The 17,777-nt window shown below is 32.1% G+C and overlaps 2 protein-coding genes across 2 annotated transcripts; one reads left to right on the plus strand and one right to left on the minus strand.

Annotated features, from left to right (window-relative positions):
* Positions 1 to 1,304: 1,304 nt before the first annotated feature.
* Positions 1,305 to 11,420, minus strand: LOC116779251 (WD repeat-containing protein 5). Its single transcript, XM_032673500.2, has 8 exons — positions 11,072 to 11,420; positions 10,850 to 10,946; positions 10,178 to 10,323; positions 9,484 to 9,628; positions 9,077 to 9,179; positions 7,649 to 7,880; positions 7,371 to 7,567; positions 1,305 to 1,605 (listed from the first exon to the last, which is right to left on the minus strand). The coding sequence occupies exons 1-7, from the start codon at positions 11,198 to 11,200 to the stop codon at positions 7,379 to 7,381; spliced, it is 1,041 nt and encodes a 346-aa protein (XP_032529391.1). The 5' UTR covers positions 11,201 to 11,420; the 3' UTR covers positions 1,305 to 1,605; positions 7,371 to 7,378.
* Positions 11,421 to 11,804: 384 nt separating this feature from the next.
* LOC116766800 (phosphoglycerate kinase) lies at positions 11,805 to 17,446 on the plus strand. Its single transcript, XM_032656912.2, has 10 exons — positions 11,805 to 11,964; positions 12,042 to 12,245; positions 12,387 to 12,613; positions 12,685 to 12,802; positions 12,874 to 13,012; positions 13,327 to 13,461; positions 13,573 to 13,694; positions 13,766 to 13,866; positions 14,120 to 14,218; positions 17,266 to 17,446. The coding sequence occupies exons 1-10, from the start codon at positions 11,903 to 11,905 to the stop codon at positions 17,304 to 17,306; spliced, it is 1,248 nt and encodes a 415-aa protein (XP_032512803.1). The 5' UTR covers positions 11,805 to 11,902; the 3' UTR covers positions 17,307 to 17,446.
* Positions 17,447 to 17,777: the final 331 nt, after the last annotated feature.

Raw genomic sequence — 17,777 nt, forward strand, 5'->3', positions numbered from 1 at the left:
GTAATGTCCATTTTCGTCATTGTTATGTTGATTTATGCTTATATTCCATATATGGGTATCTATTTCATATTTGGTTACGCATTTGTGATTGTGTTTTCGTGTTAGATTTAAATTTGATAACTAATATATTTGATTAAGGGCTACAAATAAATATAAATTACTACATATAAATGTATGACTGATTAGTAAAAACATAAATTGATTTAATTATTATGTAGTTTTTTTCTATATTCGAAATAAAAATGGTATTCCATGTTTGGTCACTTTCCTCTACTAAATACTAATATATTTATTACTGTAAATAATAATTGTGTTAAATTAGTTTTTTTTTTTAAATGTCAAAATGCTTTTAAGCCAGCATTTTTCTAATACCTATTTTAAAAACTAAACTTTCTTTTTTTTATGAATAAGGACCATTTTGACACTATTCAGTAGTTTATTCTAAAGGTGTTAAAAAAAAAAATAATGATAATTGTGTTTCATATTTATTTTTAATTAAACCATTAAACATATTTGTCAAAATACTTGAGCACTACTGTAAGTGGGAGCGAGAGATATAATGGCACAATCTCTCTACAACCTACTAAAAGACTTGGGCCTGCCCAGAACTAATATCAATTCATTCTTGGAACATATTTTAAGACAGCCTTAGTAGGTTCTTTTCAAATTTGGTTAGGTAGAGAAAGGAGCCTGGACGGTGGAGGTGAGCAATTAACGCGCGTAAGACAGGGGCCCCTTAAACCTACACCTGGATCGCAAGTCCCAGGCACTGATGAAGCTCGTCTCCCTGCAACGCGATGGACCCAGCACCCGCACCCGCACGGTGAATCCATGGAATACTGAGAGGTTTCGTCTCATTTTTAAGGTGGCTAACATAAATAAAAAATGCAATTAAAATATTCCTCAAAATTTATTACAATTATAGCAAAATAAGATAACCTGCAAAAAATACACATCCTATATTAATATTTGGAATTAATAATTGAAATAAAAAATTCTGATTTCTAATATGACATAATTATCAACATGTAAATTTATAAAACAAATTGGTCAATTGTTTTATAAACTACTATAATTTGATAACACCACATAGTTGGTTTAAAAATTTGTGAAATTTTATTGAGCCAGTGGAAGTGTTCTTAACACATTATGAATATAATATGTTAAATATTAGAAATCATTAATCTTGTCGAGACTTCGACTCTTCTCCATTAAACAACAAACTAATAAATAACTTCTGTATGTTATGATGGCCCTTAACAATATTATAGCAGAATTCATGTAGGAAGAAATAAACGTACAAGTAACTTCTAAATATTTAATTGCATCCAACAAGTTATTATTAAGCAAGATCCTTAATAACTCATATAAACTAAAACATAATGGCTAAAACACTTCATATCCTCTTCATTTGCACATCAGATACAAAAATATTTTAATATCTTATAACAAATGAAAATTCACACATTCAACTGTGATTTGACTAAATCTTAGAGATGAAACACGCCTTTCTGATTGTCCGTCATAACTAAGTCTACAAAACTATTCACAAGCCAGAGGCCCTCAATATAGTCACAATATACAGATCACTGCATGTGCATTTATCTGAAACAAAATACATACAAATAATTGCATGTTTTAAATATAATCCAGTCAGCATATTTGTTTATTTACGGATATCTCAACAAAAAAACTCTCGACGAAAATTTTCCTGTAAGTATAGGATTTCAGTCAAATTCACATATAATAAGTTTTACACACAAACATTACTGTCAGACTGGGTAACTTTTGCCTTTAAATGTAAATATTCTTGTAACTACATTTTTTTTTACAATTATAAAGATTTTGTTCAAAGTTAGATTATTGAGAGTTTTGTTCCGTTTTAATTGAAGTTTGTAGAATATCGCAGTGTGATTAATTTTTATTTAAATTTATTGTTATTCTTACAGTGACCTTTTCATACCAAGAGCGGGGTTTGGGGACAGTTGAAATCTTATTTGTGGGTACGGTTGAATTGGTTTATTTATTTAATTATCTTAGTTCGGGCAGACTTATGAACGTACAACAAGCTTGTCATGATGTAAAAGCGGGATCTTCGTGAAGAACAGCAGCAGGAAACATGGACTGACTGACTGAACCACTGTTCCCTGTTCCGATACGTACGAGTATATGACTCAAAATCATCAAGGTGCAGAATTGGCTTTGCCAGCTAATTATGTCTTAAATCTTAAATGAAGAAATAAAATTACTAAAATACCAAAACCATTTTTTTTTTTTGAGTGTACATCAAACAATACAATTCATACATGAAGTAAATTTACGAGGGTCCTTTGAAAAGTCCGTGCAAAGTCAGAGAGATAGCACTACTGGCGCGTATCAAGGTTATGTTTACTTAGTAGCATCTCTTGGAAGAACACACCAATTTTCAGCCAGATCGGTCTATTTCTTTGTGTCTGGCATTCGTTTGAAACGAGTAAGTCGAGTGATTTTCAAAAATTGGACGAAAAATGATTTGTTGATGTTGATTGAACACTATTTTATGAAAGGCAAAACGCCTCAGGAGGCTAAAGAAAAGCTTGATAAACATTATGGTGACTCTGCACCTTCAATTAGAACAGTTTATAAGTGGTTTCAAAATTTTCGGAGTGGCCATATGGGCACAAGTGACGCTGAACGTTCTGGACGCCCTGTTGAGGTTAGGTACCCGGTTTTAGCTACGACAATGTTTACTAAGTTAGGTTCCATAGTTAGTTACTACGAAAATACAACCGTTTAGTGCGACTCTGGTTTAAGCGACAAACTGCTTATAGCGACCGTTATTTATTAAATTACGTCCGGTTAAAACGACGCGCAATGTTTTGTTTATGCCTACGCACCTACACCTCGGCTGAGCCCCCCACCCCGCGACCCCGCACGCTTCACTTCTCGTTATTGGCGCGCATAAATCACAGTTGAGAAAAAAACTGTGTTGAATAAGAGAAAAATAAAAAGTGCTATCTTGACTGACACTCCAGTAAAAAATGAATTAGCAGAACAACAAAAAATGAGGAAAGTAAAGCAGAAGATACCTAAAAAGAAAAAAAAGCAAGAAGTCTCCCCTAGTACTTTCATCTACATTTGCGTTTTTTATTCGACACTGTAATATATTTTGTTGCTGTTTTCGATATGGCTTCGTTAAGATGTTGTGTGCTTAATCCCAGCTCTTTTTGCTATATTTGAGGTGAATATATATTTGCAAAGTATTCATAACCCATATCGGACTTTGTGAAAACTGCGTATCATCAATAATTTAAAATAAAATTGTGTAATCAGGACATGCCGTGGGTTCCTCATAATGTATGCCAAAAATATGTCGTATGTCTACGATTGTGGTCCAGTGGAACAAGAGAGGCAGTTATATTCGAAACACCCATGATTTGGTGAGAACCACGAAATCATCATGACTACTGCAACTTCTGCGTTGTGAAAATAAACGGAATTAACCCTGGCAATCAAAATAAGTGGCCATATCCTAACTAACGTTCTACTCAACGATGCCAATTAATATCACGAGAGGCACATCACCCGGAACATCTAAATCTTCTGATGATCCAAATCCCTATGAACCCGAACGAAATACACTAAGTGAAGATTCTGATTCAGACTACAAATTTAGCCAAGAACCTCAACCTTTTAATCAGAAAGAACTAAATGACTTCGTAAGAGATCTGAACTTACCGAAAGAAGCTTCTGAAATATTAACATCTCTTTGAAAAGAAAAAAAAATTGCTTACTCCGGAAACAAACATTACATTTTATCGTACCAGAGAAAAAAAAATTGTTACCGTATTTTTCTCCAGAGAAGGATTTAGTTTTTTGTAACGATGTTGGTGGTATTTTGCAACAGATGAGATTAAAAAAGTACCATCCTAGTGACAGGCGTCTTTTCATAGATAGCAGCAAAAGAAGTTTAAAGTTTGTTTTGCTTAACAACGCAATAGGTACGGATCTATACCTATAGCACATTCGGCGACTTTAAAAGAAAAATATGCTGTCCTGAAAATCCTGAAAGTCCTGAAAATGATCGAACTTCTAGATGGCTGCCGAAGCTGTAGTGTTGAATACCCAAAAATCAATGTTCTTGATGCTATTCTAATTCTTCAAGCTGCCTGGACCCAACTCAAGCAAGGAACAATTTTTAACTGTTTCAAACACGCTGGTTTTGTCCGAAGCGATGTAGAATGTAACATAGTAGTAACTTCAAATACAGAGGATTTTAACAAAGACGACGTACCACTGAGCGTTTGGGCAACAGCTATTGATAAGCATCAGTTACCCATAACAAACGAGGACTTTGAACAATTCACCTGTGTCGATGATGCTGTCGCCACGTGAGAAGAAAAGTGTGATGAAAACATCGTGGAAAATATCATTGCCAGCGACGCGAATAGCCAAGAAAGCGACGGCGATGATGACGAACCAGAGGAGGTTCATCCAACCTTGAGTGTATCTGATGCTCTTGAGGCTGCAGAAATGCTCAATCTGTTTGTTCAGACTAACTTTGATGATGATATTATGAAAACGATGATGTCAGGAAACCACAATGTCATACTAAGCTCTTATTACCGAACATAAGTTTGTCAAAAATAAACTCAAATAACAGACTTTCTACGTTAGTTGCTACACAGAACTTTTTCGTGTATTGCTTGTGTATTTTATGTACATTATTTGTATTACAGTACATTATGTACCAACGACTGTAATTTAAAATGTTTAAGAACTATGTAAATATGTATTAAAATAAAGCGTTTGTGATTCTTACTAATTGTTATATTTTATTCAATAAGAACATCAAACTTTCGCATTTATAATATGTATGTATGTATTACATACATACTTACATATTATACATGTACAACATATGTATTTACCTAAGAAATAATTTTGACGTTTTGTGCGTCGTCCGGTTAGTACGACATAGTATCTCCGGTTGCTTGAAGGTCTTTATATCCAGATTCTACTGTATTTTCTATTGAAATGTGAAGTTTAACCCTTAACTGCTCGCATGGGGTCAACGCACTTTCGCGTATCGAAAAAATGCACTTGCAACGGTTGAAACCTCCCCGCGCGCCCGCTAGCATCTTAATATGCGCTAAAGAACATACTTTAGTACCGTTTAGGCCCTTGCAGGTGAAGGCCACACCGCTGCTCTCTTGAGCCGTGACCCCGTGCGAGTACTTACGTAACTTTTTTGAGAAAGGTAAGCTTTTTATATTCTATTGTTTTTATTGAGATATTGATATAACTTTAAATGAAATATTATAGTGAATGATGATTTCTATCGTTTTACTGATAAGAACAAGCCTGCTATAATTACTTATTATAATAGCACAAAGGGTGGAGTAGATACTTATGACCAATTGTGTGGGACATATAATGTTGGAAGGAGAACCAAACGTTGGCCATAAGCATTATTTTTTCATTTTTTGAATGTTACATGCATAAATGCATTGGTTGTTCACAAAGCAAACACAAAAAATGTACGTAATCACGTGAGGCGTCTATTCTTGCGACAACTTGCAACGGAACTTGTCGGAAGTCATCAAAAACGTCGAACCAACGTCAACGCAACTCCAAAAATAGTAAAAAGGCGGCTATTGGAAGAACATGGTTTGTAAACCCCGCCTGCTCCACCTACCACTGACGAGGGCGGTGCTATATTGCCCGAGAAAGAGTGACCGAAAAGTATCCACAAAATGATTTTGTATTATGAGCACTTCATTGGTTACTACCAAAACTGCAATAACGATGATTGCCATAGTTTCTAAATATTCATGAAATTTTAATGCATGATATCATGTTGTGCCAAAAATGTTCCTTATTGTAGAAGTTTATATTTTAGTTATTTTTATGTCTTAGAAGATTTTATTTTAAGTTGTGGTTTTTATGCCTTATAGATTAAATAAAGTACTTTCATAATTACTATTCGCTTGTTTCATTTAAAAAAAGGAATCATCAAATTTCATATATACAAATTAGGGTCACCACGGACCCCGTGCGTGCAGTTAAGCGATTTTATTCGTGCGAGTAGTTAAGGGTTAATAATCTTTAAAGACCTGAATATACTTTATTTCTTGTAAAGAAAGTCTGCAACCCTACTTATACTCCTTACATAGTTCATCACGCGACTTTCCACAATCATATTCTGATAAAAGCTTTAATTTTTGAATTGCTGATAATGTACTATATTCACATTTAGAGATTATTAACAATTTAACTCCCTTGTTTGTAAGTCAAAACCTGAGATAGTACTGACAAATAAAACACGTGCAAAAGAAATTCAAATGTTTGCAAACAAACGAGTCGAAACCTATCCAAACCTGATAAAATGTCCCCCTTAAGCAGGTGATTGAACTACACGTCCGAATTATAGAGGTAAAATTCGAAAAACTAGAAATCACATCTCATTTATCCAGGCTCGAAAACTCCCATTAACAGACGTAATTTGATGAAAAAGTACTGGGACCTCTTTGGACATCTCAATAATAGAGGTTTCTCACTTATCCAGGTCCCACTTAACTTAATTTTACAAATCGGGAAAATTACTCCGATTCCGCACGCAAGAAAAGTGCGGAATCGTGGTCTGAAGGAGATATAAAAGCCGCTAATAATGCTGTGGAACAAGGCCATTAGACTCAGCGATCAGCACCAGCAAGATATAATATTCCGCGAAGAACTTTGAGAAATCAATTAAATACAGGTGAAAAATTTAAACTTTGAGGAAAAAGTCTATTTTAACGAATAATTAGGAAAAATATTTAGTTTCGCGGATAAACGATTTGCAAGGATTGGGAATCCGCTAAATCCTAAATTTGTTAGAAAACAAACTTTCTCATGACATCAAAAATAAGTTTAATACTTCCAAAAGGTTTGCGGGTGGAGATTAATTGAAAAGTTCCACAATTCCTTCTATAGATTTAGCAACCATGTCATTTTAGCCCTCAACATTTTCGTCAGTATTTCTTTATTGTTATTCTGGTTTATTGAAATTGAGTGTATTTATTTATAACTAACCCCAGATAGCACCAAAAACGCAATTGATTGTTTTTGATTTTATAAGCAAAAATCATTGAATTACAGCTCCAAGTTACTCAGTCTGACTGTATAACATTATATTTCTAAACCACCAACCACATGCACAGACTAAATATAATAAATTATAATACCTAATAATAAAATAGATTTCTATTTAATAGTATTATTATTCAACTTAATACAATAACACTATAAAAAGGTTCATCAAATTATATGGACAAGACTTTATTCTGAATGTGATTTAAAATCTTATAGAGGTGAAGCCGGGTGTAGGAAGTAGATTATAAACAACCTACCATTAATATTACGTATCGCTCTTCCATAACTTGATAGTCTTGTCATTTTCGAGCGCTGCCGAGGCGATGATGTTCTCAGTGGGATGACAGGCAGTGCACAGTACTGTGTCAGTGTGACCTGACAGCCTTTGAACAATTTCTTTTGATTGTAGGTTCCAAATGTATACTAGATTGTCTTCTGAGCCAGATACAATCCACTGTAAAAGTTATAGTTATTTTAAAAATGCAAAAAAAATATTCATGAAACATATATAATTTTAATATAATTATTATATTACCTTTCCACCAGTCACACTGAAGTTGGCAAAAATACAATATTTCTCATTTTTATGTCCTGTGTAAGTTTTTAAACATTTGCCTCTGCTGTAGTCCCACAATTTGAGTGTGTTGTCAAGTGTCGCAGCAAGAATATATTTTCCATTTGGAGAAAATTTTACAAAAGATACAGGTGGATTGTCGTCATCTATTAGAGTTTTAAGGCACTGGCCGGACGCTGTGTCCCAGATTCGACTGGAAGTAAAAAAGATAAGAAATTGAGAAAAAAACGAATCACAAAATTAAAACATCACATTGTGTCTAAAGTAATCAATTAATAGAATTAAAAAATAAATCCTAAAAATCAAATTGTATTATATATTCGTTAAACGATGACGCCATATTACGCTTTAACTTTATCGGACTTTATGACAAGGCTAATAAAAAATTCCAAGAATAAATTTACGCACTCATATATACAAAAATTTTACGACGGATACACGTAAATATTAACGACCTATTAAAAATATATTAGTGCATGCCTATTTCTGGTAACATATGTTATCAATACTGTACTTTTTTACCCATACAAAAGCAGTAGCTAAAAGGAGGATGTGTAACATTCAATATGAAAAATATTAAAATAATTTGTTTGAAATTTCCTTGAACATAATTGAACAACAAGTAATGAGTAAGTATGTTTTTAACTTCAGCAATGACTACAAAAAATATATTTGGTATGCATTCTCAAACATGAATCCTTCAAAGGCAATGTGGGAAGTATACTGAACATGGTTGGTGAGGCAAAAGGTAGAATATATAATTTCTTATTACTTTATTAGTCATATATACAAGTATTATAAGATAATATTGACATAATTGAACTTGATGAAAAATATTTCTTTGCTATTTAGTCAAAATTGTCATACATCAAATTATACAAATGACAAGGTGTGAAGACTACTTGGCGAGAAATACACCCAATTTTGAAAGTTTTGTATTATGTCATGTTATTAAAGAGTCTCACAGAAGTGTAGTTTACTAATGAGCTACTATAAACCCACATACAAAAACAAGGATCCTTGATAATGGCAAGACAGTATGTGAATTTTTAAATGAATTCTGATCCAGTTTTCTTCTTTTAGTTGAAATTACTAATATTTAATGCATAATAATTCTCAACCTCACATTACTGATTGAGTCTCAGAGTAGCAGACTAAGATGAAATCCAGTTGCACCCCAGAAAAATGTATGGGTTAAAAAATGGAAACATATAGTTGAGATTAATAGAGAATTCAATATGGACTAATTTAGTTAGACCAAACTTGTCATAATGAAAGCACTAGGATTTGTTATAAACCTAGTTTCCTATCAATTTGATGTCTTTAACATGAATCATACTAATATTATCCATATAATTATATTCTATAATTGTATGAAATTTATCATACCATAAGCCATCATAACTTGAGGACACAATAAGGCTGCCATCTCTATTAAAATGCACCGCTGAGACTGGATCTGAATGTGCTGGTAATGTCTTTAAACATTTTCCTGGAAATAAGAATAATTGTTTTAAAACTTCGATACAAAACAAATATTTAGTCTTCGAATTTTCACACAAGCTTCAAGGCATTGATATCTGAGACTTTCACAAGAGCACATTTAATAAAAGCTATGATTTTTGACTTTACTAGCTGACCTTCATCTTGTCTGCCATGATCATGGTAATATGTAGTACAAAAAAATCACATGGTTAATCCAAAACCATTAATTTGCTACTATTATTGTAATAATAATTGTTAATTATTATATATAAGAAATATAAGATAACTTTTATAAATAAGAAATTATTTACCTGTTCTTACATCCCATATCCGAACACTCTCGTCAAAACTTCCAGATACAATAAGATTACTTTGGGGATTAAAATTACAACAAAATACATAATTACTATGTCCTTTTAATGTCTTCAAACATTTCCCTGAACTCAACTCCCAAACCTGAAATAAAATACAAAATAAATTTTATAATGAACCAATCTTTTTTGTCACAACTTTAATATATATATATATATATATATATATTTATTAATTTTTCATTACTTGTAAACTAAATAAAGGAATATGTGATTTATGTATATGTGCAATGTCCATAACATGAGCTGGAATTTTATGAATATTTTGTGAATATTCATTAGTATGTCTATACATATATCAAATTTATTCAGTATTTCTCAGCACCACTGAAATTGTAGGTAATCCTTAAAGCTTATCTGTAATGTTGACCCGGTTAACAAATTTATGTGCATTGAGGCCTATCTCTTTCAAGATAAAATTTCATACATCATAGACATTTATATTAAAATTCTCAAAATATATATTCTCAAAAAATCTTTTTGAAACTACTTTAAATTATGAAAAATATTCAATAAAAATACTATCAAATGTAATATGCTTTCCTTATAAAGGAAGGACAAAGTTGCTTGTACAAATTTGAACTAAACAGAATATTTTTAAGATAAAGAGCACACATTTAAAGAATTATATTACCTTCAAGGTTTTGTCGTCACTTGCGCTGACAATCAGCCTGCTATCGGAGGACCATGCAACATCACTGATGCCCATTTTGTGTCCAGATATTGTCTTCTCAAATTTGCCATCATAAGCCCCCCACACCTTAATAAGTTTGTCAGCAGCTGAAAAAAAAAAAACAAAAAATATCTATAATAGATGATGAAAACTAAAAAGTAAACTTAAATTTTAAAAAAAATACAATTTTGGATATTATTTCATGTCATAAAAACTATATATACATAGGTTTGCTTTCTAATAGTAACAATACATGAAGTACTAATTTAACTTGCCTCAAATGCCATGACCCAGATGCAAAGTGTAAATTTGTGTTGATATGTTACATATTAAATAGTACATCTACCACACATTTAAAACTTTCTAAATATGAAAAAGTATACAAACTGGATACACTTAATTGAATATCATTAAATCTTCGATTTACAAATAGGTAAAAGGTATTTTATATTCAAAAATATTAAAATATTTTTGATCCTATTGAAAGCAGTTTTTGTTGTTAATATTTTATAAATTTGAACAATACGAAATATAAAATTATCTTATAACATAGATAGACAAACTTTATTTAAACATACACTTAAACTTTTATTATTTTATAAATTAAGTTTATCTATTGTAGCTAGTACTCACAGGAGCTCGCGAGCCATTCTCCATTAGGACTGAATTTAACGGACGATACGGCCTTTGTGTGCCCCGCGAGAGTAAATTTAAGAGTGTAATTCGGCTTCTGAAAACCAATATTAAAATTAGCGCCAAATCGCACGTGCTCAAACTAAAAGTTACATAAACATGTGCGAGCCGCCAGATTGATGTAAAACGGTTTAATGTTGAGCAATATTTCAAAAAACTTACTGCTACTGACGACTTGTTCGATTGCGAGGAACTTTGTGATAACGAATTTGGACCGGATAAGTTAGTTGATGGCCCGCCGTGTGTTTGGTGTGCGGTAGGATGGCCTGGCCCGGGTCCTAGCGGCACCATGTTTCAACTTTCGACGCACTTGTTTAAACTTTGTTTCTCAACCAAAACAATCACTTATACGAACTGAACAAGAAACTAAACGAGAGTTTTCAATAAAAGAACGACAAAACTTATCACTCACTAAAGCAGTTTCATTTATTTCAACGTAAATTTTCAAGGAACATTCTAAATCCGAGCGTCCCAATGCGTGCATTTCGCGAAGAACGAACAGAGATGCCAACCTAATAACAAAATCCCTCCCGCGTTCCTCTTACAACACCCAACTGCCAACATTACATTACAATTTACACATAGTTTTGCTTATGAGTAATGGGTGGGTAACATTTCCAACATTATTTGATAATATTAAAACGTTTTTAAAAAATGCCGATGATAAATTTTTATACATGTAATGTCTATTCAAAGTTAAAATCAAATTTTATATACATAAAGAATGGGTGATGTGGTATATAAATAAATAAATTATTTCTTTATCATATTTTTAATTTATAGAAATAATTTTCTTCTATTACGGAATTATTTTATTTTATTTTAAGAAGTAACATTTCTTTTAAATTTAAAGTTAAAACATTAGTATTTTATTATGGCAAGGAACATTTGACCCTTTTGACATATACAAGGTTAAATTTATACAAAATTTGATTTGCCGACACTTAACTTATTTGAACTAAACAATTTTCTATTAATTATCTTTAAATAAAAATGGCTCTGAACAAACTCAGTATCGATGCTTTAAATTTAAGTGGAAAACGAGTTTTAATGAGGTGAGAATTAAAATTTTTCAAAATACTTATGATTTTCACAAGGCAAGGCATTAATAAAGTGATATTAAAATTTTTAGGGTGGATTTTAATGTTCCCTTAAAGGATGGTGTTATTACTAATAATCAGCGTATTGTGGCTGCGTTGGATTCCATTAAGTATGCCTTAGACAAGGGAGCTAAATCAGTAGTACTTATGTCACATCTTGGAAGACCTGATGGACAAGCAAACCTCAAGTACACATTGAAACCAGTAGCCGAAGAGCTTAAAAAACTTCTTAATAGGTAATACATATTTTACAGCAAACTTTTTAAATTTTATCTAAATGCTTAACATTATTTCAATTTAAGTAACATCAAGTGACATTACATTACACATAGTTTTGTACAGACATATGATGTATTGAAATGGATGTTACATTTCAGGGACATAAATTTCTTGTCTGACTGTGTAGGGTCAGAAGTTGAAGGGGCTTGTGCTGATCCCCCAGTAGGTTCAGTAATATTGCTAGAGAATCTTCGCTTCCATGTTGAAGAGGAGGGCAAAGGTGTAGATGCCAGTGGAGCAAAAGTAAAAGCTGACCCAGCAAAAGTTAAAGAGTTCAGGTCTAGTTTACGCAAACTTGGAGATGTTTACATCAATGATGCTTTTGGTATGGCAAGTAATATTAAAATGTGTTAGAAGTAAAATAAAATGTATTTAATACTTTTTAATATTAAACAGGTACTGCTCACAGAGCACACAGCTCTATGATGGGAGAAGGTTTTGATCAGAGAGCCAGTGGTTTCTTACTGAAGAAAGAGCTCCAGTACTTTGCTAAAGCTCTTCATGAGCCAGAAAGGTGGTGACTTCAACTATTTTTAAGTAAAGTATTTAAATAAAAATAAGTAAGTAATAATTTCTGTTTCACAGACCATTCCTTGCCATTCTGGGAGGTGCAAAAGTAGCAGACAAAATTTTACTTATAGAAAATCTGCTTGACAAAGTTAATGAGATGATCATCGGTGGAGGCATGGCATACACCTTCCTCAAGGAAACCCAGGGCATGGCTGTTAGTAGTATATTGGATATTTAAAACAGTTTATCTTATATTTGAAACAAAAGTAAAAAAATGCTTGCCACAGATAATTTATATCACATTTATAATATTGAATTAATATGTTGGTATTGTATTCAATATTTTTTTGTCACAGGCCAAAATGTCAATGACCTAATTTATATTACAAAAACATACATACTTATCTCCAAAACATCAGAATTTGTTTTATGTCTATATGTCCTAAACTTCTTTCTTCAATTTATGCATCAATCTGTATGTTTCTCACATAAATGTATACTTATCCATATATAATACATTATTTTTAGATTGGCAACTCTCTCTATGATGCTGATGGCGCTAAAATTGTAGCAAAACTTCTTGAAAAGGCAGCCAAAAACAATGTCAAAGTACATCTACCTGTAGACTTTGTGACAGCTGATAAATTTGATGAGAATGCACAGGTACTGTTATTATTTATGGCAATATTAACTATACTGTGATCGGATCATTTCCAAATATTATAGTTATGATTTTAGTAGTTTTTATAATTAATAAAATTCATAATTTCAAAGGTTGGCTCAGCCGATGTTGCGTCTGGTATACCTGATGGATGGATGGGTCTTGATGTTGGACCCAAGTCAAGAGAATTATTTGCTGAACCAATCGCCAGAGCCAAAGTCATTGTATGGAATGGGTAAGTAAATATTCTCAACTTATTAATTGCCATACTTTTTACTTTTTTAATAATATATTTGCTACTTGTAGACCAGCAGGAGTATTTGAATTTGAGAAATTTGCTGGCGGAACTCGTGCTCTTATGGACGGAGTAGTGAAGGCTACTACTAATGGATGCGTCACAATTATTGGTAAGTGATTTTGTATTTAATATAACATTGGCTGTAAATAAGCAGTCTTGGATTAAATTATTTCACCAAGCCTATAGCAACAAATACCTAATGCAGGCAATTAAAAAAAATTGTGATCAGAACAAATATTAGCAAGTGGTTTCCTATTTAATATAACATTGGCTGTATATAAACAGTCTTTGATTAAATACTAAATACTGGCTTTGACAAAAAAAACGTGATCAGAGAGAATATTAATTGTTTTATTCTATAGGTGGAGGTGACACCGCTACCTGCTGTGCCAAGTGGGGCACCGAGGACAAGGTTTCTCATGTGTCCACCGGTGGGGGCGCTTCACTCGAGCTCCTTGAAGGTATGTTCATTGTTAACAAAATATTAATGCTTTTGATTTTAGAGTGAAAACATAAAACAATCTCGAATTTCCAAAAGGCGTTCTTTCAAAGTGTTCTGAAACTGCTGATTATTTTATTTCTTTGGCCTTTTTATTTAAAAAAGAATTTCATCTTGCATTATCTGGCAGTCATCTTATTGTATGTAACATAAAAACTATTGAATATGAATGTGAACAAAATATGTTAGGATTTAAACTCTGTGGATCATATTCCCTCGTCGTGGAAATTGGCTTTATCCTCCCTATTCCTGATAAGAGCATATCCTTACAATTACAGACCTTTATTCCATTATCCTGAATTTTCTTTAAATATATACACTCCACCTACAAGTTTCTTTTAAATTTTCAACGACACATTGGCCGTTCCCATTATATAGCAGATTTTGATGTGCGACACTGGCCACTGTATACAATTGTGACATAAAAAAAATCTATTTATAAGTCATTTGTTTAAAATATTGCGGATCTCAGATCTTATATAACTAACCTTATATACACAGACAAAACGGACGAATACGCTCGAAAACTTATTGGAGCGTATTCGTCCGTTAAATTTAGTTTATAAATAAAATATCCGTAAAGAAAAAAAACACGTGCCTTCTCACATACGAGTATTCACATGTATAGGTACCTATTTATAGTAAAGCTAGTAATTACTACACATTACTCATATAATTCTGAGCATCTGATAAATTATTTATTAATATTTTGTTATGAGTGAAATTTTAAAAAGCTCTATATATATATATATATGTCGCGCCGACAGCCTTCTCGTATCGAAAATATTCCTTTTCGTGTATTCGTTCATTATAATTGTTTTCAAATTACCCACTTCACCGATGTTAATAACTTTATTAATACATCAGGTGATTAGTTTTTTCCAAGTACCCACAATTGTAATATAGAATTTACCATATAAAAGTCAAAGCATAATCGTACTGAATTCATTCTACATTGGTCGCTCTTAGGAGCCACAGTGGTAGAATCTCTGCTATACAATTCTTGACATTCATTGTAAGAATTTGTTAGCAATAAACAAGTATTTTGAGTAAAGACTATCTTTGCTTCAAAATGGAAGCCCGTCCATCGTAACGTAACGCCCAGACTCGAAAGCCTTTTAAAGAACTAGGGTCTTGGCCAAGGTTCCACGAGGATCCCCTCGCTCTCACATATATTATCAATATTTACTTTTAGCTTATTTAATTTACACTACGGTTTGAAACCCATTTAACACTATAAAAATATTATACGTATCTTATAAATGTTTCTAATTTCATACAAAAATGTTAAGTAAGTATATTTGAATGAAGAGGTTACGACGCTAGTCTCCACATTAACATTTTTTAGATTCGATGCCTAATATTTATATGAATTAATATTCCGCTCAACTTGTAAGGAATTTTGAAATGTGTGTCACACCTACCAGATATACTGACTAATTTTAAAAGGTTTCCCCTTCGTATGATTTTAAACCATATTCGTAAGTAAGGGACAGCTGACATCGGACTTTCGCGAGAATTCATTTAAATAAAACTAATATATAATAAATAATGAATTTTAAACTACATACTAAGCATCCCTACTACATGCTATCATCTCGTCTGCCCATGATCACGGTTGCTGTAAAGTTATAACAGCGTAGAAAATCCTAAAATAATATTTTTTTTTAAGTAAGTGACTGCTTATACATCGTTATATTGTTATTGAATACTGAACACTATAATCTAAATCTTTAAACAATTGGATTAACAAAACTCTTTGCTTACAAAGAATTCTTCATTTTAACTAAGACAAGAAGATATATATATGTATGTCTATTAGTTGCTTCTATATTTCGAAGTGATATAATATTTTTGGTTTTACAAATGGAAATACTGAAATAAATACAAACAAGACTTAACCGCATATAGACATTGTAAGGTTAAATTGTTAGTTTTAAATGTAAAATTTGTTAAATTTTGACCGTTTTTATGTAACATAAATAAAATTAATATTTTATATACCTTTATTAATGACATAGAAGTATCTTCGTCATAAATTTCTTGCACGTAAATAAATAGTACAAGGCCTGCAGTTATCCGCAAAGTCGTATACTGCACACTGCAGTGGGTCAGGTCCTAGGTTAGAAACGATTAAGTCAGCCGCAAACACGATTTGATTAATGATCTTTGGATTAGCAACGTGCAGTTTTCGAAATATACATTCTTATAAAGACGTAACAAAAATGACGTTGTATAATGAAAACGTTGAATGACGTGTTGCCTGATGTTCTAGAAAAAAAAATATTAATTAATAATTGAGACTTATACATACACCTATAATGTATTTGGCAAATAAAAATTTGAGTCGTCCATTTTTTTTTTATTAGATTTTAAAGGTAAAATAGACGTAGGATCTATCTTACGCTTCCAACACTAGCTAAAGATAATTGAATTCATATGGCTCGTGGAAGAGGTTTGATAGAATTAGTACGACACATACATACAGACAAGACACGTGTGATGGACATAGATGTATATGGAAAAACTATTGATGTATCATAATAAACAGCTATGTATAGAAAACTGGCTTTCGAATTCAGGACTTCTACTTTTTGAAGTCGGTTAAAAATCCAGATAATTTAAAAACGTTTGAAAAAATATTTCCGTGTACGAATTCGTAATCGCAATAAAAATATATACATTAAAGAATAATTCATTTTAACTCATAAGGTATACATATGTATTCTTTAAATTATTTATTAAATCATTTATTTAATATCTTTACAAAATCGGCACGGCGCGGCATCTTGCTTTTAACAAATATTGAAATTAAATTCCAAGATCCTCATTAAAGGTTTGTGTCGGTGAGAGAATCTAGGCGACGGTGGAGATATTTGCTTTTATTACTTTTGTTACGCTGACGATTACTTAGCATTTCTTCGGGATGTAAATAAAAACTCTAACATTGCCTTACGTAGTTTAATACTTTTGTTGTATTTTTATAGCATTGCTATTATATTTTTGCAGGTAAAGTGCTTCCAGGTGTCGCCGCGCTATCTGATGCATAAAACTGATCGTGATTTAATTCGTAACTGCCTCTTAAGGAGTAGACAGATTATTATAAAAAATATGTAAAACTCGTGTTTAGAAAGCTTCTTGTATATCGAATAGATTATTTATTTATAAGAATAAATGTTGAATCACGTTATTTGTTATTTTATTTGGCCCATATTCTAATATCAATAAAATTAATATTAGTAAATACTAATCCCAAAAATTTCATAATACTATGAATCCTGTTATTTTTTACAAATGTCGATTATGTAGTCCGTGTATGTAAAATATTTTATTTTTGAATGGACCTGTAAAAGATAAATTCATTCAGCGGATCGTTAGTCGTTCTGTCTGTCGCTGTTGATCTTTGACTACAGCTTGCACCGCTTCGCCCTACCTGTTATCTAGTCGCCCTATTGGAAATATACTATATCGATCTGACCTCCGCGCAAGCGTCCTTGTTAACATTACCCATATCAAATACT

The sequence above is a fragment of the Danaus plexippus genome (assembly GCF_018135715.1).
Source record: "Danaus plexippus chromosome 3 unlocalized genomic scaffold, MEX_DaPlex mxdp_34, whole genome shotgun sequence".
NCBI classification, from domain to species: Eukaryota; Metazoa; Arthropoda; class Insecta; order Lepidoptera; family Nymphalidae; genus Danaus; species Danaus plexippus.

Bases quoted from the DNA above. Each gene is read 5' to 3' on its own strand.
- LOC116779251 (XM_032673500.2), bottom strand. From the start codon at position 11,200: ATGGTGCCGCTAGGACCCGGGCCAGGCCATCCTACCGCACACCAAACA. The intron at 9,629-10,177 runs GTAATATAATTC...ATTTTATTTCAG, and splicing joins GTGACGACAAAACCTTGAAG to GTTTGGGAGTTGAGTTCAGG. The intron at 9,180-9,483 runs GTAAATAATTTC...TCTTATTTCCAG, and splicing joins GATATGGGATGTAAGAACAG to GAAAATGTTTAAAGACATTA.
- LOC116766800 (XM_032656912.2), top strand. From the start codon at position 11,903: ATGGCTCTGAACAAACTCAGTATCGATGCTTTAAATTTAAGTGGAAAA. The intron at 11,965-12,041 runs GTGAGAATTAAA...TAAAATTTTTAG, and splicing joins GGAAAACGAGTTTTAATGAG to GGTGGATTTTAATGTTCCCT. The intron at 13,867-14,119 runs GTAAGTGATTTT...TTTATTCTATAG, and splicing joins TGGATGCGTCACAATTATTG to GTGGAGGTGACACCGCTACC.